Genomic DNA, 26,115 nt, shown 5'->3' on the forward strand with positions numbered 1-26,115 from the left:
CCCCTCCCCGGCCCCTCTCACGGTGCCAAGATGGCGGCGGCGGCGGGCGGCGGCAGTTGCCCCGGGCCTGGCTCCGCGCGGGGCCGCTTCCCGGGCCGGCCTCGGGGCTCTGGCGGGGGCGGAGGCCGCGGCGGACGGGGCAGCGGGGCCGAAAGAGTGCGGGTAGCTCTGCGGCGCGGCGGCGGCGCGGCGGGGCCGGGCGGAGCCGAGCCCGGGGAGGACACGGCCCTGCTCCGTTTGCTGGGGCTCCACCGGGGCCTGCGCCGGCTCCGCCGCCTGTGGGCCGGCCCGCGCATTCAGCGGGGTCGGGGCCGGGGCCGGGGCCGGGGCTGGGGCTGGGGCCCGAGCCGGGACTGCCTGCTGGAGGAAGAGAGCAGTGACGGGGAGTCCGACGATGAGGTGAGGCAGTCGGAGGCGTCCCCAGCGCCGGGCGGGGCGGAGGCGGGGGGCTTCCAGGGGTCTGGGTGGCCCCGAGGGGTGGCGTGGGGAAGCGTGGTCCTCAGGCCTCCTGAGGAGGGAAAGGGCCCTGGACGTAGGCATGGGAGGAGGTAGGCTGCACGGAGCTGTCGGAGGAAGAGGCCTCTGAAAGTGGATAGAGAAGCCCGGGCTGCAGCTGGGCACTTGGGCCCGAGGCAGGTCCTGCTGAAGTGTCTTGGGCTGATCCTTCTTGGTAGTTGGCAAATCCAGGGCAGGAGAGGTTTGGGCTAGGAGGTTGTGGGGACTGCACTCCCAACCGGTGGTTGACAGCAGCAGCGTGGCTCGAGTGTCGACCCAGGCTAGGGCTCTCTGGGCTCTTACCTGCAGGCTGCCCCGCCCGGCTCCGGCACATCCCTGATTTCACCAGCGCCCCAATTCTTTTTCTGACTTAAAGTGGAGAGAGGGTAAAATGGTGGAGGTTTTCCTCTTGGGGGCACAGGTTGAAGAGAAATGGAATGCAGGATGAGACTGGGCACTCTAGCAGGTCTGAGTTCAATTCAGGATTTATCACCAGTCTCAGAAAAGGCAGGAAGGTGTGCTTTTTATTACTTAGGACAGTTTGTAGCCACCTGAGGACTCAGGGCAGATTATAATATGATAAACCGCTTGATACACACACACACAGGGCAGATTATAATATGATAAACCGCTTGATACACACACACAGACACACACACAGACACACACAGACACACACACACACACACACACACACACACACACTCACACACTCCCTCCCTCCGTTTGGGTGCCCCAATTCCCATTTTCATTGAGGAAGAAACTGCAGCCCGAGAGGGTATAAGCAGAGGTTCCACTTACTGCCTGATCTTTCTTTCTTTTTTTTTTTTTTTTTTGATGTTGGGGGTAGGAGTTTATTAATTAATTTATTTATTTATGGCTGTGTTGGGTCTTCGTTTCTGTGCGAGGGCTTTCTCTAGTTGTGGCAAGCGGGGGCCACTCTTCATCGCGGTGCGCGGGCCTCTCACTGTTGCGGCCTCTCTTGTGGTGGAGCACAGGCTCCGGACGCGCAGGCTCAGTAGTTGTGGCTCACGGGCCCAGTTGCTCTGCGGCATGTGGGCTCCTCCCAGACCAGGGCTCGAACCCGTGTCCCCTGCACTAGCAGGCAGATTCTCAACCACTGCGCCACCAGGGAAGCCCTACTGCCTGATCTGAGGAGACCCTCTTCTGTTCCCTTTGGACCAGTGAACCACTGATGGCTGTGCTGGTGTGGTCTGGAACGGGGTGCAGGTTCAAAATAGCCTCTGCCTCCATCCCTAGGAGGAGACCGTCTTTTCTTTTCCCCTCACTTTCCAGTCTTTTTAGTTCTTTTGTAAATAGGGATATGTTAAGGGGGAAGCTGGGGATATTCCTCGGAACCTGAGTCTCACATGAAACGAGGGCTTTGGCACTGACTGCTGTTTCTCCCCTCCACCCCTGGTCCCCTAAATCAGGAGTTTCAGGGTTTTCATTCAGATGAAGATGTGGCCCCCAGTTCCCTGCGCTCTGCGCTCCGATCCCAGCGAGGTGAGTGATGGGGAAACTCTACCTCTATAGCTTTAGAGGAATGTTATTCTTGCTTTTCGTGTCAGCTCTTCCCTGCTCAGCTAGAGTCTTCATCAGTTACCAAGTGTGTTCTGTGTTCAAAGCTCAAGCTAGGCTGGGCTGTCGGGGAAACAGACAAGACTTAGTCCCTGCCCTCCTGGAGTCTTCCTCAGTCTTCAGGGCTACCTTGACCCATCTCCCCACACCTATTCTCCTTTTAGGTCGAGCCCCCCGAGGTCGGGGCCGCAAGCATAAGACGACCCCCCTTCCGCCTCCTCGCCTAGCAGATGTGGCTCCTACCCCCCCAAAGACTCCTGCCCGGAAACGGGGTGAGGAGGGCACAGAACGGATGGTGCAGGCACTGACTGAACTTCTCCGGCGGGCCCAGGCACCCCCAGCCCCCCGGAGCCGGGCATGTGAGTCCTCCACCCCCCGTCGGTCTCGGGGGCGGCCCCCAGGACGGTCAGCAGGCCCCTGCAGGAAGAAGCAACAAGCAGTAGTGGTGGCAGAAGCAGCTGTGACAATCCCCAAACCTGAGCCCCCACCTCCTGTTGTTCCAGTAAAACACCGAACTGGCAGCTGGAAGTGCAAGGAGGGGCCCGGCCCAGGACCTGGGACCCCCAAGCGTGGAGGACAGTCTGGGCGAGGAGGCCGTGGAGGCAGGGGCCGAGGCCGAGGCGGGCTCCCCCTCGTGATCAAGTTTGTTTCAAAGGCCAAAAAAGTGAAGATGGGACAGTTGTCCTTGGGACTTGAATCAGGTCAGGGTCAAGATCAACATGAGGAAAGCTGGCAGGATGCCCCTCAAGGAAGAGTTGGATCTGGACAGGGAGAGGGCCCCTGCTGGAGGAAGGAGCAGAAGCTGGAGGAGGACGGAGAGGAGGAGAAAGAAGAGAAAGACAAGGAGGAGGAGGAAGAGAACGAAGAGCGAGCTGTAGCCGAGGAAGAGATGGTGCCAGCTGAAGAAAAGGAAGAGGCGAAGCTGCTGCCAGCACCCCGGACTCCTCCAGCCCCTCCACCTCCTCCTTCCCTCCCACCCTGCTCAACATCTCCTCCATCCCCACTTTGCCCTCCACCACCCCCAGTGTCTCCTCCGCCCCCACCATCCCCTCCACCACCTCCTGCCCCAGAGGAGCAGGCAGAATCCCCTCCTCCCGTGGTCCCAGCTACATGCTCCAGGAAGAGGGGCCGGCCTCCCCTGACTCCCAGCCAGCGGGCAGAGCGGGAAGCTGCTCGGGCAGGGCCAGAGGGCACCTCTCCTCCCACTCCAGTCCCCAGCACCACCACAGGAGGCCCTCTGGAAGACAGCCCCACTGTGGCCCCCAAAAGTACCACCTTTCTGAAGAACATCCGGCAGTTTATTATGCCTGTGGTGAGTGCCCGCTCTTCCCGTGTCATCAAGACGCCCCGGCGATTTATGGATGAAGACCCGCCCAAACCCTCAAAGGTGGAGGTCTCACCTACTCTACGGCCTCCTGTTGCCACCTCCCCACTCGCACCCCAGGAACCAGCGCCAGCCCCGTCTCCACCGCGTGCCCCAACTCCTCCACCTACCCCAGCCCCACTCCCTGAGAAGAGACGGTCCATCCTAAGGGAACCCACATTTCGCTGGACCTCACTGACCCGGGAACTGCCCCCTCCTCCCCCTGCTCCTCCACCGGCCCCACCCCCGCTTCCTGCACCCGTCACTCCGTCCCGGAGGCCCCTGCTCCTTCGGGCCCCTCAGTTTACCCCAAGCGAAGCCCACCTGAAGATCTACGAATCGGTGCTTACTACTCCTCCTCTTGGGGCCCCTGAAGCCCCTGAGCCAGAGCCGCCTCCTGCCGATGACTCTCCAGCTGAGCCTGAGCCACGGGCAGTGGGCCGCACGAACCACCTCAGCTTGCCTCGATTTGCCCCTGTGGTTGCCACTCCTGCTAAGGCGGAGGTGCCGCCTCCTGGGGCTCCAGCTCCAAGCAGTGGGCAGCAGCCTCAGGCTCAGCTGCAGCAGGCCGTACAGGCCTTGCACACCCAGCTGCTGCCTCCAGCGCTCCCACCACAGCAGTCACAACTACAGCTGCAGTTACAGCTGCAGCCGCCGCCACCGCAGCAGCCGCCACCACTGGAAAAGGCCCGGACTGCAGGCCTGGCTTCCTTACCACTGTCTGGTGTGGAGGAGAAAATGTTCAGCCTCCTCAAGAGAGCCAAGGTGCAGCTAATCAAGATCGACCAGCAGCAGCAGCAGAAGGTGGCATCTTTGATGCCGGTGAGCGTGGTTCTTGGGCCAGGCCCCTGCACCCAGCCTCAATCCTCTGTGACCCTGAACCTCGTTCCCTCCCTAGACACGCTCCAGCATTGCAGGGAACCTTCAGAGCCAGTCCTTCCCCTGTCCCCCAGCTTCCTGTGTTCCTTCCCTGGCCCCATCCCTCCCCACTGCTAGTCTCCTGGCCCCATTTTTTCTCGCTCTCTAGCCTCTGACCCTGTTTATTCCCCCACCAGTCAAGCCCTGGAGGGCAGATGGAGGAGGTCGTGGGGGCTGTCAAGCAGATCCCAGACAGAGGTTCTGTCAGGTCTGAAGATGAATCGATGGAAACTAAGAGAGAGAGACCATCGGTATGGAGTGGGAAGAAGGCGCTCTGAAGAAGGCTGGTTTCGGGGCCACAAGGGGCAGCGCTCCACATACGTTCCTGCTTTCTCCTCCCCCCAGGGCCCCGAGTCCCCTGTGCAAGGCCCCCGCATCAAACATGTCTGCCGTCATGCTGCTGTGGCCCTGGGTCAGGCCCGGGCCATGGTGCCCGAAGACGTCCCCCGCCTCAGCGCTCTCCCTCTCCGGGATCGGCAGGACCTCGCCACGGAGGGTAGGGGCGGGCGTGTTGGGATATTTGACAGCTGTGTCAAGTTTGGCGGCAAGTGAAAGCATCAAGAACCTGGAAGAATGGCAGCTGAGTCGGGTGCTTGGGGCCAGGTGGCAAGTGGGTTGGAGTGCTAGGTCTTAGAGCGGATTTGGGAGCACCTGAAATGGGAGTACTGTGGGAAAGTGGGGACCAGAAGGCCAGTTGAATGGGATCTAGGGGAGGTTAGGGAAATGAGGTAGAACTCCTGGTGGCTTTGTGGCTCCATCCCGGCCTCTCTGCTGCACTAGATACATCGTCAGCATCTGAGACTGAGAGCGTCCCATCTCGGTCCCGCCGGGGAAAGGTGGAGCCAGCAGGGCCTGGGGGAGACTCAGAGCCTGCAGGGTCTGGAGGGACCCTGGCACATGCACCCCGGCGCTCACTGCCCTCCCATCATGGCAAGAAGATGCGGATGGCACGGTGTGGACACTGTCGGGGCTGCCTGCGTGTGCAGGACTGTGGGTCCTGTGTCAACTGCCTGGACAAGCCCAAGTTTGGGGGCCCCAACACCAAGAAGCAGTGCTGTGTGTGAGTAGCTGAGGTGCAGCCTCCATTCCCACCCGTGGTTGTCAGTTACCCAGGCCTCCTGCCCCAGCAGAGCAGTGGGATTGGCATCCTTGTGGAGAGCTTCCTCTCTTCCCCCAGACCACCAGTCCCCTACCCTGGTGACGTGCTGCTCCCCTCCCCAGATACCGGAAGTGTGACAAGATAGAGGCTCGGAAGATGGAACGGCTGGCCAAAAAAGGTAACGAGGTTTGAGGAGCATTTCTTTACACAATCTTACTGAGATTCGTGGTACGGAGGAAACCGTGCCTTCTTCGCTCTCCTCCCCATACCTTTGCAGTCCACCACCTTTCTTTGCTTCTCCATCATGTACTTGTTCGCTTCTGCCCCACTTTTTTCTGGCTTTTCTCCATCCCAGTGTCCCATGTCCCTGGCTGAGCTCAGATCCTACTACGTCCCCTGTTCCCACAGGCCGGACGATAGTGAAGACGCTGTTGCCCTGGGATTCCGATGAATCTCCTGAGGCCTCCCCTGGTCCTCCAGGCCCACGCCGGGGGGCGGGAGCTGGGGGGCCCCGGGAGGAGGTGGTGGCCCCCCCGGGGCCCGAGGAGCAGGACTCCCTCCTACTGCAGCGCAAGTCAGCCCGGCGCTGCGTCAAACAGCGACCCTCCTATGATATCTTCGAGGACTCGGATGACTCAGAGCCTGGGGGTCCCCCTGCTCCTCGGCGTCGGACCCCCCGAGAGAATGGTGCGAATTGTTTGTTGCTTCCTCTGTCGGTCAGTCCTGTGTCTTTTGTGTGGAAGGGTCAGGACTCCCAGACCCAGGGCTTTGTCGGTCTCAGTGTAGAGAAGGGGGGTGGTTTTAGTGGACAGGGAGGACGGGTGCAGGAGGTTTTCAGTAGCCTGCTGAACAAGGCCCAAGTCATCTTAGTGGACCTTGTCTAGTTAAAGAAGGCCCTGGGGATCCAGGTAGCAATTGGGGGTTGTAGAGGAGGGGGAATGGGGCAGAGAAGAGGAGGAGACCTCACCGCTCATGTGTCCTGCCTAGAGCTGCCAGTACCAGAACCAGAAGAGCAGAGTCGGCCCCGCAAACCCACGCTGCAGCCCGTGTTGCAGCTCAAGGCCCGAAGGCGCCTGGACAAGGTCAGCATAGCCCCACACCAAGAACCCCGAGTCCGGTGGAAGGCATGGCTCCACCCCAAGGAGCTTCCTGGCAAGTCAGGGTAACAGGCTCACCTGAGTGCCGTGGTGTGTCCACGCCAGAGGACAGGTCCTGAGGGGTTGAAGCAGGCCTATCCTTCTGAGGCCAAGTAGGATTTGGGCAAAAGGCAGGGTTGGGTAGGCTGGAGGAGAGGGCGGTGAGGAGAAAAGTTGGTAAAGGGTGGGGCTGGCAGCACTCTGAGCACCACCATCCTCCCTAGGATGCTTTGGCCCCTGGCCCTTTTGTCTCTTTTCCCAATGGCTGGACTGGAAAACAAAAGTCCCCTGATGGCGTGCACCGGGTTCGTGTGGATTTTAAGGTACGGCATGGAGCAGGGGAGGGTGGTGGGGACTACTATGGTGGGAAGAAACTTGTTGATTATGAGTGAGAAACCAAGGCTTTAAAGCTGGATCTGGCTTGTGTTCCTGGCTGCTCTCTGACCTCTTGTCTTCTCTTCCCTCAGGAGGATTGTGATCTGGAGAACGTGTGGCTGATGGGCGGCCTGAGCGTACTCACCTCCGTGCCAGGGGGACCACCGATGGTGTGTTTGCTGTGTGCCAGCAAAGGCCTGCATGAGGTTGGACCTCTGCCTTTTTTCACAGCCCCCCAAGTCTGGTTTCTTGGGCCCTCTCCACAGGGTCACATTCCCTGGCCTCCTGGCCTCACACTCTGCCCGTCGTTTCGTCTCCCCACCCCAGCTGGTGTTCTGCCAAGTCTGCTGTGACCCTTTCCACCCATTCTGCCTGGAGGAGGCCGAGCGGCCCCTGCCCCAACATCATGACGCTTGGTGCTGCCGCCGCTGCAAGTTCTGCCATGTCTGTGGGCGCAAAGGCCGGGGATCCAAGGTTTGGGCACGAGGGCCATGGCAGTGGAGGCATGAAAGAGAAGGGGTGTCCCTGTGCCAGTAGGTTCTGCCATTGCTGTCTTTCTCCAACATCTAACAGCACCTCCTGGAGTGCGAGCGCTGCCGCCATGCTTACCACCCAGCCTGCCTGGGGCCCAGCTACCCAACCCGGGCCACACGCAAACGGCGCCACTGGGTGAGAGATGAGGCCCCCACCCCTTACTTTGGAGTTCTGATTAATGCTGCACACCACCCCCAGACTTGCTCTAGGCCAGGGCTTTCAGGAGGAGGGGAAGGGTGGAGGTCCTTCTGAGAGTTTGATAAACATCACACGTCCTCTTCAAGAATTTCACGTAGACAAGATTTATGTGCAGAATTTGTATGTAATGGTTTTACGGGCTCATGCATTCCACGGCCCCCAGCTCACAGCCCCCTCCTGCTCTAGCCTAAACTCTTCCGCCTCACTCTACCGATCTCCCCACTTCATTTCTCTCCTGCCCTGCTGCTTTCCTTCTCCCTTCCTCCTCCTCTTCACCTCTCCTGCACACCTTTTCTCCTCTTATCCATCCTTCCTCCTCTGTCTCCTGTCTCCTGCCTCCTCTTTGCCCATCCCCCCTTCGCACTGCTCCAGCCCGGTGTCTGGCTTTCCCCCTAATGTCGCCCTGCCCTCCCAGATCTGCTCAGCCTGCGTGCGCTGTAAGAGCTGTGGGGCGACTCCAGGCAAGAACTGGGACGTCGAGTGGTCGGGAGATTACAGCCTCTGCCCCAGGTGCACCCAGCTCTATGAGAAAGGTGGGGACCTGGCAGGGGACCGGGGCCCCGGGGGCCACCGGGGAGTGGGCCAGGTTCCTAGACAAGCAGTTGGAACAGATCCTCTTCTCTAGGGGCTTTCTACTCTCTTCTAACTATGGAGCCTTTCCTTCCACTCAGAGTACTCTCCCACTGAGGGCAGTGGGAGTAGAGGGCGTGGAGCCCACCCTTGTGGTGGTCCCTGAGATATCTCCTGGAACCTCAAGTCTCCACTGAACTCTTTGAAGACCTGGGCTTCCTCATTTACTCAGGCAGCATGTTTAGCAAAGCTTTTTCCTTTGTGAGGCCTTGAGGCTGCAGAGTTAGAAAAGCAGCCTTATCCTCAGCCAGCTTTTGGGGAATGGTAGGGACCCAAGTGGGGCATGATAGAGGCAGCTCCTGCAGCAGTCAAGGGATGGCTGGCCTCTGGACAGGGGCTCTGAGGGGCAGCTAGTGGCACCAGCCCCTCTGACTTGTCTCTCCTTCCCTCTCGCTCCAGGAAACTACTGCCCGATCTGCACACGCTGCTATGAAGACAACGACTACGAGAGCAAGATGATGCAGTGCGCCCAGTGTGACCACTGGGTGCACGCGAAGTGTGAGGGGCTCTCAGGTGAGTGGGTGGATTACCTGGGGGATGGCCTCAGTCCTTTGGGGACCCCTGTTCTACCCTCCACCACAAGCCCTCAGGGGACAGGGCTGAATGTTCTTGGTGATCTGGGGGCTGCCGATAGCCCTCACACCTCCCTAAACCATTTTTTCCTTTCCTGCCCTGGCTGTTCTAGATGAAGACTATGAGATCCTGTCGGGGCTGCCAGACTCGGTGCTGTACACCTGTGGGCCATGTGCTGGGGCCACGCACCCCCGCTGGCGAGAGGCCCTGAGTGGGGCCCTGCAGGGGGGCCTGCGCCAGGTGCTCCAGGGCCTGCTGAGCTCCAAGGTGGCAGGCCCACTGCTGCTGTGCACCCAGGTCCGGGGGCCCAGGTGGCAGGACGGGGTGGGCCTAGGTCCAGCACGAGCCCTGCTGACTTCCCCTCTTTACAGTGTGGGCAGGATGGAAAGCAGCTGCACCCAGGGCCCTGTGATCTGCACGCTGTGAGCCAGCGCTTTGAGGAAGGCCACTACAAGTCCGTGGTGAGTGGGACATTGAGAGGAACAGGTGGGTTCCAGGAGGAGAGGGTTGGGGTCGAGGCTCGAGTCCTGACAAACCCCCTTACAGCACAGCTTCATGGAGGATGTGGTGGGCATCCTGATGAGGCACTCGGAAGAAGGAGAGACGCCGGAGCGCCGGGCTGGAGGCCAGACGAAGGGGCTCCTACTGAAGGTGAGCTCTTTGGGGGATGCCTGGGGGGTAGCTAGTGTGGTAGTGGGGAGGAGAGAGTGGGTCCTTCAGACCCTGCCCCCGCCAGCTCTCCTGAGGAAGCCAATTCTTCTCACCCTGTTAACCTGCTCCCCAGCTGCTAGAGTCAGCGTTCGGCTGGTTCGACGCCCACGACCCCAAGTACTGGCGACGGAGTACCCGGCTGCCCAAGTGAGCGAGGCTGGGTAGCAGGAGGGGAACCAGGGAGTGAGGGCAAAGGCAAGGGCACCTAGGAATCCAGGGTCAAGCTGGACTGAGAATAGACGAGGAGCAGGGTTAGGGTCTGGAGGGTGGTGGAACCAGCATGAGAGTCCCCAGTGGTTCTAGACGAGCAGAGACTCAGATTGTGTAGTTAAATCGTACTTCGGTTCTACTTTATGCAAGGCAGTGTTGGGGACAGCAGTGGGCGAGCCATGTTTGGGAGGTTGGGCAGGCACTGATGACCCAGACAGTCAGGGCGCTGATGGGGAGACCCAGGGGCTGTGGGAGCCCAGAGGAGGCGCCTGCCTAGGAGCCTAGGGCCTGAGGCTTCCCGGAGAGATGACATCCAAGCTGAGAAGTGGAGGAAAAGTATTCCAGGCATGAGGAACAGTGTTTCGTGGGCCAAAGGTGGTATGAGAGGGCCTGGCTTGTTTGGGAGACTGAGAGAAATTCCACGTAGAAAGGGGACAGAGGGTGTCATGGCATATTCAGGCTGATACTGTGGGTGGGCCCCGGTGCAGCCCCCACCCCCCGTTAAGAGACTTGTCAGAGGCTGACCCTGCCTGTCCACAGCGGAGTCCTCCCCAATGCCGTGTTGCCCCCTTCCCTGGACCACGTCTACGCTCAGTGGAGACAGCAGGAACCAGAGACCCCAGAGTCAGGGCAGCCTCCAGGGGACCCCTCAACAGGTACTGGGAAAACGGGGCTGGAAGCCAGATCCCCTGGTTGGTGCGCCAGGCTCCAGGTCCTCATTCTTGGACCTTCCTTCCCACACCCCTTCCAGCTTTCCAGGGCAAGGATTCAGCTGCTTTCTCACACCTGGAGGACCCCCGTCAGTGTGCGCTGTGCCTCAAATATGGGGATGCAGACTCTAAGGTGAGGGCTACTGCATGAAGCCCAGGCTGTGGGGTCTGGTCTCTGGGGCTTCCCCTCCTGCCACCCTCCTCTGTCCCCAGGAGGCAGGGCGGCTTCTGTACATCGGGCAGAATGAGTGGACACACGTCAACTGTGCCATCTGGTCAGCCGAAGTGTTCGAAGAAAATGACGGCTCCCTCAAGAACGTGCACGCTGCTGTGGCTCGAGGGAGGCAGATGGTGAGGGCACGGGCCTGGAGAGGTGGGCAGTCCTCGGGGCCCTCCTCCACTCGGAGACGCTCTTGTTCAGTCTCTGCCACAGCTTGTCCTTCCCCTGCTGGTCCTAGGTACCTTTCTTGGTTGTCCCAGCACTGTGGTGCTGCAGTGACGGCAACTCTTTTCCTATTTGTGCTCTCTGGCCATAATACGGGCCTGAAGCCTGGGAGACTAAAAGTTAGTCTGTTGAATTTGTTGATTAAACCTATGCTGGATGCTTTCCGTACAGTGTGGCGTTTAGCTCTTATTATATCCCTATGAGGTGAGGTGTAGCCTGAGTTAGAAATCCCCCTTACCAGTTTCGAACCTGAGTCAGGTACTGTAGAACGTCCAGCTCACCCTCAGAAAGAAGGATGATAGACGTACCACGGGGCAGGTGTGAAGATGAAATGAAATAATACAGGTTCCATGCTAGAACAGCATGAGGAAGATGGTAAGGTAAATGCCACTCTCAGCCTTAGCTCTTGTTATTTTTCTTCCTGCTGCAATTCTGTTTCAAACAGTCTGAAATGGTTTTGATGTGTACCTGGCCTTGGATGCAGCTAGGGGAGAGGTAATGTTTGGTGAGTGCCTTTGCTTGGTGAGGTGCTGGGCTAGGCAGGGGCCCAAGCAGAGTCTCAGGGACAACGATGCTGAGTGTCAGACCCTGGCTCAGGTCACTGGCTTCCCCCTTTAGCAGCCCCTTCCCCCCACAGCGCTGTGAGCTCTGCCTGAAGCCTGGAGCCACGGTGGGCTGCTGCCTTTCCTCCTGCCTCAGCAACTTCCACTTCATGTGTGCCCGGGCCAGCTACTGCATCTTCCAAGATGACAAGAAAGTTTTCTGCCAGAAACACACAGACCTGCTGGATGGCAAGGTGGGCCCGCACCCTTGAGGAGACAGCTCCCCACTGCACTCTCTTCCTCTTCCACTCAGGGAGCTCCGTAGCCCCTCAGGCCTGGCCCCAGCTGTCTCTCAGTGTCTCTTCCTTGCTCCCTTACCCCCCCGCCCCCAGTCCTTTAGTCAAGCCCCTGACTGACCAGTCTCTGCCTCCAGAGCCTTCCTTCACATCCCCCTCACCCACCACCAATCCAGCAACCCCATTTGCCACCCCCCTCCCAGGAGATCGTGACCCCTGACGGTTTTGATGTTCTCCGCCGAGTCTATGTGGACTTTGAGGGTATCAACTTCAAGCGAAAGTTCTTGACGGGGCTTGAACCTGATGCCATCAATGTGCTCATTGGTAAGCAGCTTGCTCTCTACCCTGGTCTTCCTGACCCTGCCTGGGCCCACCCTCCTGACCTCTCCTCTGCACCACAGGCTCCATCCGAATCGACTCCTTGGGCACTCTGTCTGACCTCTCAGACTGCGAGGGACGGCTCTTCCCCATTGGCTACCAGTGAGCAGCCCAAGGGACATTGGTGGGGCTGGGGGTCTCCAGGACTGGATCTTGTTTCCTAAGTTGTCCCGACCCTCTTGTCCCACACGCCCACCCGTCAGGTGCTCCCGTCTATACTGGAGCACAGTAGATGCTCGGCGGCGCTGCTGGTATCGGTGTCGAATTCTGGAGTATCGGCCATGGGGGCCGAGGGAAGAGCCAGTTCACCTGGAGGCGGCAGAGGAGAACCAGACCATTGTGCACAGCCCCGCCCCTTCCTCAGGTACAGCCTTGGAACTCCTTCATTTTCTTCCCTGAGTGCTGCCCTCCCCAAACAGTTACCCACCAATCCTTATTCTCCTTGCGCCCTAAGGAAACCCCAGGATGCTTGCCATTGTGCCACTTGTTGTAATGGCAGTAGCTTGAGATGACTTAATGGCTGCGCATAGTGTGCGTGGACTGTGCTCAGCATCTCCCAGGACGCTGAGGGGAGAGCGCCATGCTACCTGCTTGTGCACAAATGTAGGGAGCATTTATGGCCACCTGACTTGGGGCTGCGTGCTCATGTAGTGCTCCCCACAGCCCTTTGAGAAAAGTATAAGCTCCTCTGCACAACTCAAAGAGGGCAGTAGCTCTCCACAGTGACCTAGTGGTGGAGCCAGGATTCAAACCTAAATCTGCTCATTTCCCAAACTGGCACCTTCCCATCTGTGCTAGCACTGAGGGATGTAGCTGAGCGCTGGATGGCACAAAGCAAAGAATGGGCTTGGAGATAGGTAGGGGGAGAGGTCCTTGTGGGCCGAATGGGAGGAGGAGGAGATTTGGATTGCGCTTGTGGGTGAGGTGTTTGTTCTGGGTTGGAGCATGACACAGGGTAGAGAGGGGAGGAGGGTACAGCCATCCTGGCTGGAAACAAGAAAGTGTTGGGAGGAGGCAGCAGAGATCAGCTTGCACAGATTGGGTGGAGCCAGGTAATGGGGAGCCGCAAGCGCCAGGACGGGGTGGATGCATTTGTTGTGGCAGGGATGTGCAGAGCAGGTAGGACTGGCCGTGCTGGAGAGAGGGCAGTGCCCTGTGTGGGGCCTGAATCAGAGAGCAGTAGGCAGCCAGGAAGTGGGGAGATGGCAAAGGATGGGTGAGGAGGGGTCACAAAGGAACTCTGACCCAGGTGTGTGTGGAGGTTGCAGAAGCCACAGAGGGGTTTGGGACCTGGGTGATGACTGGGAACCCATGCGCCTTGTCCCCAGCTCAGGGGCCAGGCAGAGAAAGTGCGGTTGGTTCAAAAGAACAAAGGGTATGTGAGGGGAGGCTTTCACAAAGAGCCCCTGCCACCCATGATGCCATTCTTTTGCCTCTTTAGAGCCCCCAGATCATGTGGACCCCCCACCAGATACAGGTGCCCTTATCCCCAGAGCTCCTGAGCACCACTCACCCGTTGAGAACCAGGACCCCCCACTTCGGCCGGATCCAAGCAGCGCCCCTCCTCCAGCCCCCCGCTCCTTCTCGGGGGCTCGAATCAAAGTGCCCAACTACTCACCATCCCGGAGGCCCCTGGGGGGTGTCTCCTTTGGACCCCTGCCCTCCCCTGGTGAGTACCTGGGAGTGTCTGGGAGAGGGGTGGGGCAGGGTGAGGCAGGAGCTCCTGGCTGACCCTGACCCTTCCCCCTACAGGAAGTCCATCTTCTCTGACCCACCACATCCCTACGGTGGGAGACCCGGACTTCCCAGCTCCCCCAAGACGCTCCCGTCGTCCCAGCCCCCTGGCTTCCAGGCTGCCACCATCACGGCGGGCCTCTCCCCCTCTCAGAACCTCTCCTCAGCTCAGGGTGCCCCCTCCTACCTCAGTCGTTAGAGCCCTCACACCTACCTCAGGGGAGCTGGCTCCCCCTGGCCGGGCCCCATCTCCTCCACCACCCCCTGAAGACCTGGGCCCAGACTTTGAGGACATGGAGGTGGTGTCAGGACTGAGTGCTGCTGACCTGGACTTTGCGGCCAGCCTGCTGGGGACTGAGCCCTTCCAGGAAGAGATTGTGGCTGCAGGGGCAGTAGGGAGCAGCCACGGGGGCCCAGGGGACAGTTCGGAGGAGGAGGCCAGCCCCACCCCCCGCTACGTCCACTTCCCTGTGACTGTGGTGTCTGGCCCTGCCCTGGCCCCTGGAGCCCTCCCTGGAGCCCCCCGCATTGAACAGCTGGACGGAGTGGATGATGGCACCGACAGCGAGGCCGAGGCAGTCCAGCAGCCTCGGGGCCAGGGGACTCCACCTTCAGGGCCAGGAGCAGGCCGGGCTGGGGTCATCGGGGCTGCAGGGGACAGGGCTCGACCTCCCGAGGACTTGCCGTCAGAAATTGTGGATTTTGTGTTGAAGAACCTAGGGGGGCCTGGGGAGGGGGGCGCTGGGCCTAGAGAGGAGCCACTCCCCCCAGCACCTCCCTTGGCCAATGGCAGCCAGCCCCCTCAGGGCCTGCCCCCTAGCCCAGCTGACCCCACCCGGACGTTTGCCTGGCTCCCTGGGGCCCCAGGGGTCCGGGTATTGAGCCTGGGCCCTGCCCCCGAGCCCCCCAAACCTGCCACATCCAAGATCATCCTGGTCAACAAGCTGGGGCAAGTGTTCGTAAAGATGGCAGGGGAGGGTGAACCTGTCTCACCCCCAGTGAAGCAACCACCTCTGCCCCCTCCCATCCCCCCCACGGCCCCTGCTTCCTGGACTCTGCCCCCCGGACCCCTGCTGGGTGTGTTGCCAGTAGTAGGGGTGGTCCGCCCTGCCCCTCCCCCACCCCCCCCTCCACTGACGCTGGTGTTGAGCAGTGGGCCCCCCAGCCCGCCCCGCCAGGCCATCCGCGTCAAAAGGGTGTCCACCTTCTCTGGCCGTTCCCCACCAGCACCTCCCCCAAGCAAAACTCCCCGGCTGGAGGAAGATGGAGAGTCCTCGGAGGACCCCCCGCAGGGTCCAGGGCTTTGTGGCAGCGGGTGAGTGAGCGTGCCCAGGCTGCGGAGTGGGAGAAAGGTGGGCAGGAGAAGGCAGCTCAGCCTTCTCATAGTCCACTCCGCACCAGGTTTAGCCGAGTGAGGATGAAAACGCCCACTGTGCGTGGAGTTCTCGACCTGGATGATCCTGGGGAGCCCACTCGGGGGGAAAGCCCGAGGTGAGTGGCCACAGCCTCCTTTCCCTGGAGGCTCTGGAACCTGTGTCACTTCCTCCTCCTGACAGGTCTCTCCTCACAGGCCCCTCCAGGACCGGTCCCCTCTGCTGCCACTTCCAGAAGGTGGTCCTCCCCGGGCCCCCGATGGTCCCCCTGACCTGCTGCTTGAGTCCCAGTGGCACCACTACTCAGGTAGGGGCCAGCCTTTCCCTCTCACTGTGTCCTTCCCGGTGCTTGCCTCAGCTGAGTAACTCACAGATAGAGAATTGGTCCGCTTAAAAAAAAAACAAACAGCTCACTGGGTGTTGCACAGTGCACACCTACCTGGGTACGAGCCTGAGGCTGGGTGTTAGAGTTACAGAGACACCCTTGGGAGCTTATGGCCTGTGTCGGAAACAGACACATGCCTGTTCAGTGTGGGCTTCAGGGGCTAGTGCACCAGGGTCAGAGGTTAGGTACCTAGTAAAGCCAGAGATGAAGTTCTGGGGATCATCCACAGGATGGAGCCCACCTAGGACCCAGAGGAAGGACAAGAACAGTGGGAAGGAGATCAGAGGAGGGTGGTGTCCCAGAGGCTCAGGGAAGGGAGTGGTCAGCAGTCCCAACTGCCACAGAGAACACCAGGCATGTGGGGTCTAGGATGGGTGTACTGTTTGGGCAGGTAGCACAGGGTAGGGAGGATGTTGTGTCAGAGTCCAGAACTGAAGACAGTGTGTGACGAGGAAGCCAGAACAGCAGCCAGGCACTTTGCCAAAAAGCTCAGTTAAGAGTCTGGGGTGGGGGTTGGGGGTTGGGGGGAGCAGCTCAGAGGGGTTTGGTGTGAGGGCTGTGACAGCAAAAGCAAGGATGAGGGTGACGGGGACTCGCGGATGGAAAAGGAGGTGGGAGGAGACGTAGCGGCCAGGTTTGCATAAGAGACCCCTGAGATGGAGGGAAGGACATGAGGAAGGTGTACAGGCATACCTCGTTTTATTGCCCTTTGCTTTGTCACGTTTTTTACAAATTGAAGGTTTTTGGAAACCCTGCATGGAGCAAGTCTGTCAGCGTCATGTTTCCAACAGTATTTGCTCACTTTGTGTCTCTGTGTCACACTTTGGTAATTTTCTTAATACTTCAAACTGTTTCATTATTTGTTACGGTGATCTGTGATCAGTGATCTTTGCTGTTACTCTCGCAAAAAGATTACAACTCCCTGAAGGCTCACATGATGTTTAGCATTTTTTTAGCAATAAAGTATTTTCTAATTAAGGTACGTACATTGTTTTTTTAGACATAATGCTGTTGCACACTTACTAGACTACAGTATAGTATAAACGTAACTTGTATATGCACTGGGAAACTAAAAGATTTGTGTGACTCGCTTTATTGCAATATTCGCTCTGTTGCCGTGGTCTGGAATTGAACCCGCAGTATCTCCGAGTTATGCCTGTACTTGCAGAGGTACGAGACATCAGTATGCGGGATGGGGGCACGTGGAGCAGTTCTGGCTGATGGACTCAGTGAAGCTGGAAGGGCAGTGCTCTGTTGGTCATGGAGGGCAGTGGGAGAGGGAGTAGGCTACAGCCAAGTAAGCTGATAATTGAGCAGCCTGAGGCTCGGAATTCCTTGTGGCCCCAAGTCCTGTCCAGATGTATGGATTTTCTCATTATGTAGAGCTAAGCTGCTGAATATGGAAGTGGAATGAAGTAGACTGAGACTGTTTAACTGAAAGGCTACTTACAGGGGTCGGAGATGGCATGAGGATATGGCAGTGACCATGACAGACAGGTCCCTGCCCATAGGAACCAGACCACATTTTGCTAGAGGAAACAGATGTGTAATTAACAAGCGCATTCTAGCTTAGGATGAGCACCATGAGAAAGAAGAAAGTGAGAGTGTGCCCAGGCGAGGCCTCTGTGGTTGTGCTCAGGGAACAGAATGGAAGTGAGGATGGGGAAAGGTGGCAGAAGTCAGAGGTGGACCCTAGGGCATTGCGAGGCCCAAGGATGATGTGGGACACACAGCAAGAGTTAGGTTTAGAGTCTTGCTTAGGGCTGGAAGGGCATATAGGCAGGTTGGCCCAGAGCAGTTCTGTGGGGAGAAAGGATGGCCATGTGGCTCCTGCCCCTCCTAAAGTATGCTCCACTCAAACGTATGCCCCCCACCCCCCTCAACCCAGGTACAATGGTCAGGCCTCAGTCCACATCCTGCTTGAGCCAGTAGCAGCATTTGGTGCTCTGATCCCCACCCCCTCCTTGAAGCACTTCCTTTCCTGGCTTCCAGCACCCCAGCCCTCTCCTCACCTCTGGCTGTGCCTCCTCACTGCCCCAGCCTGTCAGCTTTGGTGTGTCCCAGGGCCCTGGCCTTGACTTCTCTAATCTCCACTCACTCCCGAGTGCTGTCGTCTAGCTTCCTGGCTCTAAACCCCATCTCTAATTCTGATAGCCCCCAGGTCACGAGCCAGGCTCTTATATCCTGCTGCCTGTTCGCCATCTCCACAAGCAAGTTGAAAGGCAAGGTTTTCTAAGAGGAATCTCAGCCTCAACATGTTCCAAACTGAGTTCTCAACATTCACCCCAAACTCGTTTCTCCCTCACCTTCACCATCTCAGTGACCATTTTATCCTTCCAGTTGTTCAGGCTCCACACCTCAAGAATTGTCCTTGACCCCCCTTTTCTCTCACATCCACCTCACCTGTGTCAGCTAGTCCTATCTGTTCTAGCTTTAAAATTTTTAGCCCCTGAGAAATCCCTCATAGTGTACATATACTTGATTCTGTGAGTATGGGCCTTTATAATAATATATTGGTAATCTTTACGGAAATGTGGTACACATAAGAAAAATACATGTGCAAAATACAGTAGTTCTCCGGTATTATAAATTTTGTGTGAGGTGCAGAAAAATGAGGAGTAGATCGGCGTTTACGGTAGGCTGAGTTTGAGTGAGCCATAAGCATGTCCTGCAGTAAAGGGACTGTAGGCCCTTTAGAAAAAATAATGTCCATTCTATAGGGTTCACTGGGCAAATATTGCAGGAGGAAGGCCCTCAGACCCAGCAGCTGTGCTTAGACGCCGGGAGGAAGGAAGGGCAGAGGGGAGCCAGGGGCTTCTGAGTCCAGGAGGGGTGACCCTCCCCAACTCTGATCTGCTCCTTGGGACCAGGTGAGGCTTCAAGCTCTGAGGAAGAGCCTCCATCCCCAGAGGACAAAGAGAACCAGGCCCCTAAACGGGCGGGCCCACACCTGCGTTTCGAGATCAGCAGTGAGGATGGGTTCAGCGTGGAGGCCGAGAGCTTGGAGGGTGAGTTTGGGAGTAGCATCGACAGGGAGGGAAGGTGTCCCGTAGAACACCATCCTGACAGCTCTGGCCCTGCCCTCTCCCCAGGGGCATGGAGAATTCTGATTGAGAAGGTGCAAGAGGCCCGAGGGCATGCCCGGCTCAGACATCTCTCCTTTAGTGGTAACTGAGGGGTTTCACAGGGATGCTGGGGGCCGGGATGACTCCCTGTTGGCAGGATGGGCCTCCGACATGACTTATGTGTCCTCACTTTTGACTCTCCCCAGGAATGAGTGGGGCAAGGCTCCTGGGCATCCACCACGATGCAGTCATCTTCCTGGCAGAGCAACTGCCTGGAGCTCAGCGCTGTCAGCACTATAAATTCCGCTACCACCAGCAGGGAGAGGGCCAGGAGGAGCCACCCCTGAATCCCCATGGGGCAGCCCGCGCTGAGGTCTATCTCCGGTGAGAGGTCTGGGGTGTGGTGCCTGAGTCGGGGTAGCCCTGTAGGAGTTCTCAAGGGTGGGAATTAAGTCTTTACAGTTTAAAAACTGAGGTCTGAGGAGAAGATACTAGGCCACTCCAGAAGTTATTCCTAGAGTTCACATCAGAAGAAGGAACCTCATCTGTTTCCCTTTTGCTGTGTCTTCAGTAGTAGCAGTATTGCTCCTACCCTACCAGCAGCAGGCCCAGGCCAAAGAATAGATGGGTCGCATCTTCTTGAAAGAATGGCTGTGAACCTCCTTCCTTTGCTCCCTCCCACCTGCAGGAAGTGCACCTTTGACATGTTCAACTTCCTGGCCTCCCAGCACCGGGTGCTCCCTGAGGGAGCCACCTGTGACGAGGAAGAGGATGAGGTGCAGCTCAGGTCAACCAGGTATGGAGGGCAGGCCAGGGTACTGGTGATGGTCTGGAAAGGTCCAAAAGAGGGTGATCAGGGCAAGAGAGGTCATTCCTGGGTACCAACCTGTGTGACGCTGCCGTCCCCCACCAGACGCGCCACCAGTCTGGAGCTGCCCATGGCCATGCGCTTTCGCCACCTCAAGAAGACATCCAAAGAGGCTGTGGGTGTCTACAGGTCAGTGGGGTTGGGGGGGAGGATGCCCCTTGGGTGGATGGACAGGTGCCCTAGTGTGGGACTACCTTGGTTCTGTCCCCCTGCCCCCTGACCTCCCCCTTGCCCATGCAACCCTGCAGATCTGCCATCCACGGGCGGGGCCTGTTCTGTAAACGCAACATCGATGCTGGCGAGATGGTCATTGAGTACTCTGGTATTGTCATTCGCTCTGTGCTGACTGACAAGCGGGAGAAGTTCTATGATGGGAAGGTAGGCTCTGCCAGGCCATGGGAATGAGACGGGTGAAACAGTGTGGTCCATGGGAACAGAGCCCCTGACTGCCCCACCCTATCCCTGTAGGGCATTGGGTGCTACATGTTCCGCATGGATGACTTTGACGTGGTGGATGCCACCATGCATGGCAATGCCGCCCGCTTCATCAACCACTCGTGTGAGCCCAATTGCTTCTCTCGAGTCATCCACGTGGAGGGCCAGAAGCACATCGTCATCTTCGCCCTGCGCCGCATCCTGCGTGGCGAGGAGCTCACCTATGACTACAAGTTCCCCATTGAGGATGCCAGCAACAAGCTGCCCTGCAACTGTGGCGCCAAGCGCTGCCGTCGGTTCCTTAACTGAAGCTGTGGCTGCCTGCCACGCCCCCCGCTGCCGTCTTGCCCCTCGTCCCTCCCAGAGCATCTCACCCCACCCTCATGTTCAGGGTGGATGTGGGCATGCAGGTGGCAAGGGCCCTGCCTCCACCCCTCCAGCCCACCCAGCAATCACCCCCTTCTTTCCCTGGGGGCCCAGGATGTAGATATTGTACAAAAGTTTCTAAATCCCTTCTTTTCTATGCACTTTTTTATTTAAGAGGGTGGGATCCCAGGTGGGAACCCCCCACAATAAAGTCTGTCAATGTTTGGAGAGGTGGTCTTCCATTTGTATGGTGCTGGGGGCAGGTGGGAGCTTCCGTTCCTCTGCGCCCCACACGCATCCTGAGCCAGGGAAGGCGAGAGGGCATCGTTCAGAATTAGAAGTAAACTGGGGGGGTCTCTTAAGGCTCAGAGCATAAATGGAACACCTATTCCAAGTTAGAACGCAGATGGGTCCCTATAGATGAACCGTCCCAAGGGTAGCAGGGCCATTTCTCAGAGGGGACCCTGGTTGCCCAGAGGTAACCCACATCTGGTCTTTGTGTGGTGGGATTGGCCCATTCCCTGAATGGGGAGGGGAGTGAGAGGATGTCTGTCGGGTTTTGGCCCAATTAAGACTATTTTAAGAGGACCCGTGATGCCCAGAGACAGCAGGCACCTACTTCAATGGAAACTTTATTTTTATCGGGTACTGGGCCGGGCAGGCCCCAGCTCAGCCAAGCTTGGACAGCACCCGCAGTGCATCTGGCTGCCCTCTCTCGGCAGGTGTGCGCCAATCTGGCCCAGAGAGGCAGAGGGCTCCCTTGCCACCACCATCTCCATCAGGGCCCGCCGAGGCCAGCGACTGGGCCGCAGGGAGTAGGCAGAAGTGGACCAGGCAGCAGGCAGTCCATATTTCGCAGCCAGGTGTCGAGTGCTGCCACAGGCTCTCCCCCAACGTGGCCAGGCTCAGGGTCCAGCGGCACCATCAGCTCCTCCAGCACTTCCAGCTCATCCAGGAGGCGAGACAGTGGCTGTGATTCCAGACTTGGCAGCTCTAGGAGACAAAGGGGAGGGGTGAAGGGGAGTTAGCGCAAGCTTCCAGCCCACCTCCCCCCCGCCTTGGTGTATCCTCAACTAACCCCTGCCTAGGAGTAGAGGCAGAGGGACCTCCTTCCCTGAGTCCCCTGCCTCTGAAGCCTCCAGGGAGCCTGGAGGGGACAAGTGCAAGGAGAACAGGGTGTGGGTGTTGAGGTCGTTGCAAACCAAGCCAGGATAGGGGTGTTGGACCGCTTTCCCCTGGTGGTGGCGACGGCGGTGCCTCTGCAGGGCGAGCAGGAGGATTTCTGCTGAGGTCACGAGCAGAACCAGCACCAACTCCAACTCGGCCAGGCCTGCTGAGGGACTTTGTGCTCAAATGTCCACAGGAGACTGGAAATCGCCGGTGCGCTGGGCTCCTGGGAACTAAGGACGCTCAGCTTTTCACGTGTCAGGGGGCAGGGCTCCTTGTTAGGGACCGGCTTCTGGAAATAAAGTGGGAAGCATGCCCTCCCTACTCCTGCCTCCTCAGCACAAACTTCCCATCCTTAAATCCCTCAATGGGGCCACATCTCCGCCTGATCCAGTCCTCCCACCCCCCCACCCCGACTCCTTTAAACCCTGATACTATTAACACTGTGCCCCACCCCTGTCCTCTTCAGTTAGGTTACACCCTCCCTTCCCTTGATACAGACCCCGCCCACCCGACCCAAGCCACGCCCCACGCCCCACGCCCCCCTCCGGCGGGCTGCACCTTGCCCAGGCTCTCCGGAGCCCAACCAGCACCTGTCTGCCGCGCCTGCGGGTCCCGCCGCGGCTCCGCAAGGAAGTGCGGGCCGTTGCTCCGCCGCCACAAGGGCTACATAGCTCCTCGCTCTTGGGGTTGCACTGCCCCGGAGGGCACTCTTTGAAGGGGTGCGTTACGTGATTGCCCGCATCATCGGGCCCGCAGTTTTCCGAAAATTCAGTCTGGTGGGACACAGCGTCTCACGTGCAACCGCCAAACCTGCCTCCTCTGCGCTAGCTACGTGCTTTCCCCTTTGTCCTATCCCAGCAGTCCCCGCCCCTTGCACTGTACTCACCCAACCTATCAGCTGACGTGCCCATCTCTCTATCCCCCCTCACCCCCCCACTCACACTAGCCCTGCCAGTCTCCCAACCTTCTCTACACAGACCCCGCCCCTTTGATTCCCCCGCCCGCCTCTTCCTCACCTCCCGGTTCCCGCCTGTCTAACCGGCCACACCCCTTTACCATGACCCTCTTAACTCACACTGTCCCTTTCTTCGCAGGCTCAGCCCCCCATCCCCACTTTGTCTACGTACGGCCCACCGCCCCCACCCCGAAGCAAGCCTCACGGGCCATACCCCACAGACCTCGCCCCTTCCCCCTTCCCTATCACCCCTTAACTCCGCCTGAACATATGCAAACGCCCAGTCCCCGCTCCTTACCCGAGCAGGGGGCGGCCCGAAGCTCTGCAGGCAGCTGCCACAGCACAGGTCATCAGGGTTCCAGTACTCGAGGCGGCTGCAGTGCTGAGAGGCCTTCCTCGGCGCCGCCTGGGCCAGGAGCAGCACGGCAGTCAGGAGGAGGCATAGGGGCCCCATCGTGGCCGAGCCTGCCTTCTAGGGGGCCATGACCACAGGACTTCCTGCCACAGCACCTCTGCCGCACTTGCCAGGAAACCGGGGCAGAAGAAGGAAGCAGTGGATGTGGGGGAATAGGATCCCCAGTCCCCTTTGGAAGCCAGGAATCTACTCTCCAGCCCCCAGACCAGCTCCTGGCCCGTTATCAGAGAGGCCACAAGGCCTCAAGATGGCTACAGCGAGGACTCTGGAGCCGGACTGCGTGGATTTATATCCCATCTCTGCCATCTTCTTGCCCTCTCTTTTCCCATCTGTAAAATGGTATAATAATAGTACCTGTCTTAGAAGGTTATTGTGGAGAAGTAAAACCATTACTGGAAGTAAAGCATTTAGAACACCTGGCACCTGGCATAGACTAAGCTTAACTATTAGGTACTATCTATTCCCGTCTCAGGGCAGTGGGCATGGAGGACCCAGCCATCACCCACTGGAGACTCCCACCCAACTCCCAGCAATCTTACCTTAGCTCCTAATCCCAATCTCCTCCAGACTGGGAATCCTCCAACCTGCCACAACCAAGCATCTCCCCCTTGAGAATCCTCTGATGGACGTGCTGAAGTTTCAGCACAAATGCAGCCCCACCCAACCAGTCCCACTTGGGGGTTTCTAGGACCCTGGGCATGCTGCTTTCCCACCTGTTGTTGGAAGTTTCTTGGCTGAGGTTGTGGCCAGAGCCCAGCCCTACTTCCCCTTTTCATCAGCAGATGTGGGGGTGGAAGGAAACCAGCCCACAGCCAGGCTCAAGCTAACAACGAAGCTCTAAACCCTCAATATAGAACTTTATTAGGGGCGGGGCGATAGAAGTTCCCTGTGTTGAAGGTATTACATCATGGAGACCCGGAGCCTGGAAAAGATGGCACTAGGGAGTTAAGGGGGCTTTGAGGAGGGGTCCTGGCCAGGAACATAGTGCCTGCCAGGGGTGGAGGGCAAGAAGGTCAGCATCTCAGAAACGGCTATGCCGGTGGTCTGGGGACCAGCGTCGATTTCTTTCTTGGGGACGGTGGCCAGTATGGAACCTTGGGGGTGACCTGGGGTCAGGAGAGAGGAGGGTTAGAGCCATGGGAATCGTGTGCAGTTCTGCCTCTCTGCTCTGGGATAAGGCATGGCCGTTGATGAAGTAAGTAGAGTTCCTGGGGGTAGCCTCAGGATAGGTGCACAGGGGCTGACCTCAGGATTGGAGATCCAGGATGGACTTGGGTTTGGGGTTCAGGCTGGTTTGGGGGTCGGGACTTAGGTGCTGGTCTTCAGATGGGGCTCAGGGCTAGCCTTAGGGCACAAAAGGCTTGAGACACTTATTGGGGCACAGGATCAGATTCATCTCAGGATACAGGGGCCTTGGGATACGAGAAGTCTTGGCACGCTGGTCCTGAGGTACCTGCGCCTGGGTCCCCGCCCATAGAGCTGCCGCCGGAGGTTGTGGGAGATAGGTCGCAGGTGCATGAAGTTGCAGAAACCACCCCGGGTACATTCCCTGGGTAAAGCATGGATGGACGGATGAGGCCATTGTCACTGACAGCCCCCTCAACTCATACACACAAGTCTGGGACTCCAGGTGCCCATCCCACCCCTGCACTACCATACCCCATCTCATACTGCCGACAGCACGACTCCCGGAAGTCAGTGACGGGAGACAGCTCGGCATGCACAGCCTGCCCGTTGAACCAGCGGTTATTGAGTTCAGCCACTGCCCGCTCTGCATCCTCCTCGCGCCGAAACTGAGGGAAAGTCGGTCAGGGTCAGCAATCAAACTCAGAAATCAGGGGATTAGCTAGCAGCTCAGGGTCTGGAGTGGATCTAGTGATGGACCTCAAGCTGTGAGGCTTCAGCGGTGGCCGTTAGGCATTGAACTGCCTCCACCTCTAGGCTCTAATGGGGAGACAGCAGGCACCTTGACATAAACATTGCCCACGAGGTGATCCCCCAGGTTGTCGCACACATTCATCTCTTCAATCTCCCCGTACTTCTCCTGCAGTTCCGTGAACACTTCCTGTGGAAGACCAGGAGAAACTCAGTCGAGCTGCTGGCCCACAGGAAACTGAACCCACCCCTGGCAACCCTCACCTCGAAGAAGTTATCATAGTGATCTTGCACCTCCACGTCGCTCACGTGACCTGGTGGAGGGGGGCAGGGTGGAATCAGGGCGTGGCCTGCCGGGAGCTGTCCGCCCTGCCCCCAAGACAGGTCCCTCACTCACAGTGCGATCCGTCTGCGGTTTGGGCGGTGTTCTGTGGATTCCGGTACAGGTTGAGCAGCACTATGGTCTGAACAGAATTTAAAGGGGGCGGGGCCTGAGCTCAGAGGGCGGGGCTATATGCAAAGAGGTTGGGTATGAAGGTTGGGGGTGAGACCTTGCACCAGAGAAAAAGCATAAGCAGCCTGAGTGCATCAGCAACGCCTGTCCCTCAGAAAACCAGAAGAGGGGGTACCTAGCAGTGAGGGACAGCCCAGAGGTGTGGTCTTTACGTACGGGGGAGCGGCCAAGTTCCTGGGAGAAGGGCCTGAAGGCTGGGAGAGGAACCTGCAGAGTTCCGACAAGAAAAAAGCCGGGCGGTAGGGTGGGCCCTAGAAATCCGGAAAAGGCGGGACCTCGTGATGGTGGACAACAGAAGGGGAATGGACAGGAGGTTAACCCCCCAGGCTCCGTGCCGGGTCTCACCTGGCTGAAAGTCGGTTTGTTGTGAAGCCGGGAGCACCGGTCCCCGTGCCGGCAGGCCCCGATCTTAAAGTAAAAAGAGCAGTTAACCCTGGAAGAGGTGCAGAGACAGAGGTGAACCGAGGGCCGGGGAGCCGGACACCCCAGAAACACCGCCCCACGCCGCCCAGCCACCAGGGAACCAAGTGCCTCGTCCTCGGGCTCCCGAGAGGCCACTCCCTGCGCCCGTTCTCACTTGTCCTTCTCAGTCCCGAATATCGAAGCTAAATATTCGGCCATTTTTACCCGAACCCTCCAACTATGTCTGCTATTACGCCATTTCCGTTGCTTAAGGGCATTGGGAAATGTAGTTCTTCGCTGACTCCGGACACTCAGAAACTCCCTAGTGCGCTTGCGTGATGGAGGCTCGCACCCTCCCCATGGA

The 26,115-nt window shown here is 58.5% G+C and overlaps 3 protein-coding genes across 14 annotated transcripts; 1 reads left to right on the top strand and 2 right to left on the bottom strand.

The window, feature by feature from the left end:
• The first annotated feature begins 15 nt into the window (after nt 1-15).
• KMT2B (lysine methyltransferase 2B) lies at nt 16-20,645 on the top strand. 2 transcript variants are annotated; one of them, XM_081215589.1, is made up of 37 exons: nt 16-399; nt 1,929-2,001; nt 2,241-4,261; nt 4,495-4,608; nt 4,703-4,853; nt 5,138-5,417; nt 5,579-5,634; nt 5,865-6,143; nt 6,444-6,538; nt 6,817-6,915; nt 7,060-7,173; nt 7,295-7,441; nt 7,541-7,636; nt 8,115-8,232; nt 8,729-8,842; nt 9,015-9,199; nt 9,274-9,363; nt 9,449-9,553; nt 9,687-9,760; nt 10,364-10,479; nt 10,575-10,666; nt 10,747-10,884; nt 11,616-11,774; nt 12,020-12,140; nt 12,218-12,296; nt 12,398-12,558; nt 13,636-13,863; nt 13,947-15,243; nt 15,330-15,419; nt 15,499-15,608; nt 18,557-18,694; nt 18,779-18,853; nt 18,958-19,135; nt 19,440-19,547; nt 19,665-19,748; nt 19,868-19,997; nt 20,088-20,645. In XM_081215589.1, the coding sequence occupies exons 1-37, from the start codon at nt 31-33 to the stop codon at nt 20,361-20,363; spliced, it is 8,160 nt and encodes a 2,719-aa protein (XP_081071715.1). In that variant the 5' UTR covers nt 16-30; the 3' UTR covers nt 20,364-20,645. The 2 variants fall into 2 exon arrangements, with proteins under 2 accessions (XP_081071715.1, XP_081071716.1); XM_081215590.1 differs by lacking the exon at nt 16-399 and having other exon boundaries at nt 1,753-2,001; nt 2,241-2,435; nt 2,580-4,261.
• A 394-nt stretch (nt 20,646-21,039) lies between these two features.
• Nucleotides 21,040-23,008, bottom strand: IGFLR1 (IGF like family receptor 1). Its single transcript, XM_081215606.1, is given in 7 exon segments — nt 21,040-21,142; nt 21,145-21,306; nt 21,309-21,413; nt 21,499-21,730; nt 21,733-21,879; nt 22,181-22,363; nt 22,844-23,008. Coding segments are annotated over 7 exon segments (1,038 nt in total). The 5' UTR covers nt 23,000-23,008; the 3' UTR covers nt 21,040-21,089.
• Nucleotides 23,009-23,146: 138 nt separating this feature from the next.
• Nucleotides 23,147-26,113, bottom strand: U2AF1L4 (U2 small nuclear RNA auxiliary factor 1 like 4; the record flags this gene model as incomplete). Of its 11 annotated transcripts, XR_014013702.1 has the most annotated exons (10): nt 25,927-26,103; nt 25,695-25,782; nt 25,506-25,556; nt 25,233-25,299; nt 25,100-25,149; nt 24,927-25,025; nt 24,620-24,753; nt 24,414-24,509; nt 24,206-24,304; nt 23,946-24,066 (listed from the first exon to the last, which is right to left on the bottom strand). XR_014013702.1 is itself a non-coding variant. In XM_081215635.1 (9 exons), the coding sequence occupies exons 1-9, from the start codon at nt 25,968-25,970 to the stop codon at nt 23,906-23,908; spliced, it is 717 nt and encodes a 238-aa protein (XP_081071761.1). In that variant the 5' UTR covers nt 25,971-26,105. The 11 variants fall into 11 exon arrangements, 8 of the variants coding, with proteins under 8 accessions (XP_081071759.1, XP_081071760.1, XP_081071761.1 ...); XR_014013701.1 differs by lacking the exon at nt 23,946-24,066 and adding an exon at nt 23,165-23,289 and having other exon boundaries at nt 24,206-24,509; nt 25,927-26,102; XM_081215635.1 differs by lacking the exon at nt 24,206-24,304 and having other exon boundaries at nt 23,797-24,066; nt 25,000-25,025; nt 25,927-26,105.
• Between the last annotated feature and the right edge of the window lie 2 nt (nt 26,114-26,115).

Source organism: Mesoplodon bidens, assembly GCF_964165515.1.
Source record: "Mesoplodon bidens genome assembly, chromosome: 18".
Taxonomy (NCBI): Eukaryota; Metazoa; Chordata; class Mammalia; order Artiodactyla; family Ziphiidae; genus Mesoplodon; species Mesoplodon bidens.

What these genes read in the sequence shown, in the direction of transcription:
- KMT2B (XM_081215589.1), top strand. Translation starts at nt 31, where the DNA reads ATGGCGGCGGCGGCGGGCGGCGGCAGTTGCCCCGGGCCTGGCTCCGCG. An exon ending in TGCGCTCCGATCCCAGCGAG is followed by an intron (nt 2,002 to 2,240) that starts GTGAGTGATGGG and finishes TTCTCCTTTTAG; the next exon opens with GTCGAGCCCCCCGAGGTCGG. An exon ending in CACTGCTGCTGTGCACCCAG is followed by an intron (nt 9,200 to 9,273) that starts GTCCGGGGGCCC and finishes CCCTCTTTACAG; the next exon opens with TGTGGGCAGGATGGAAAGCA.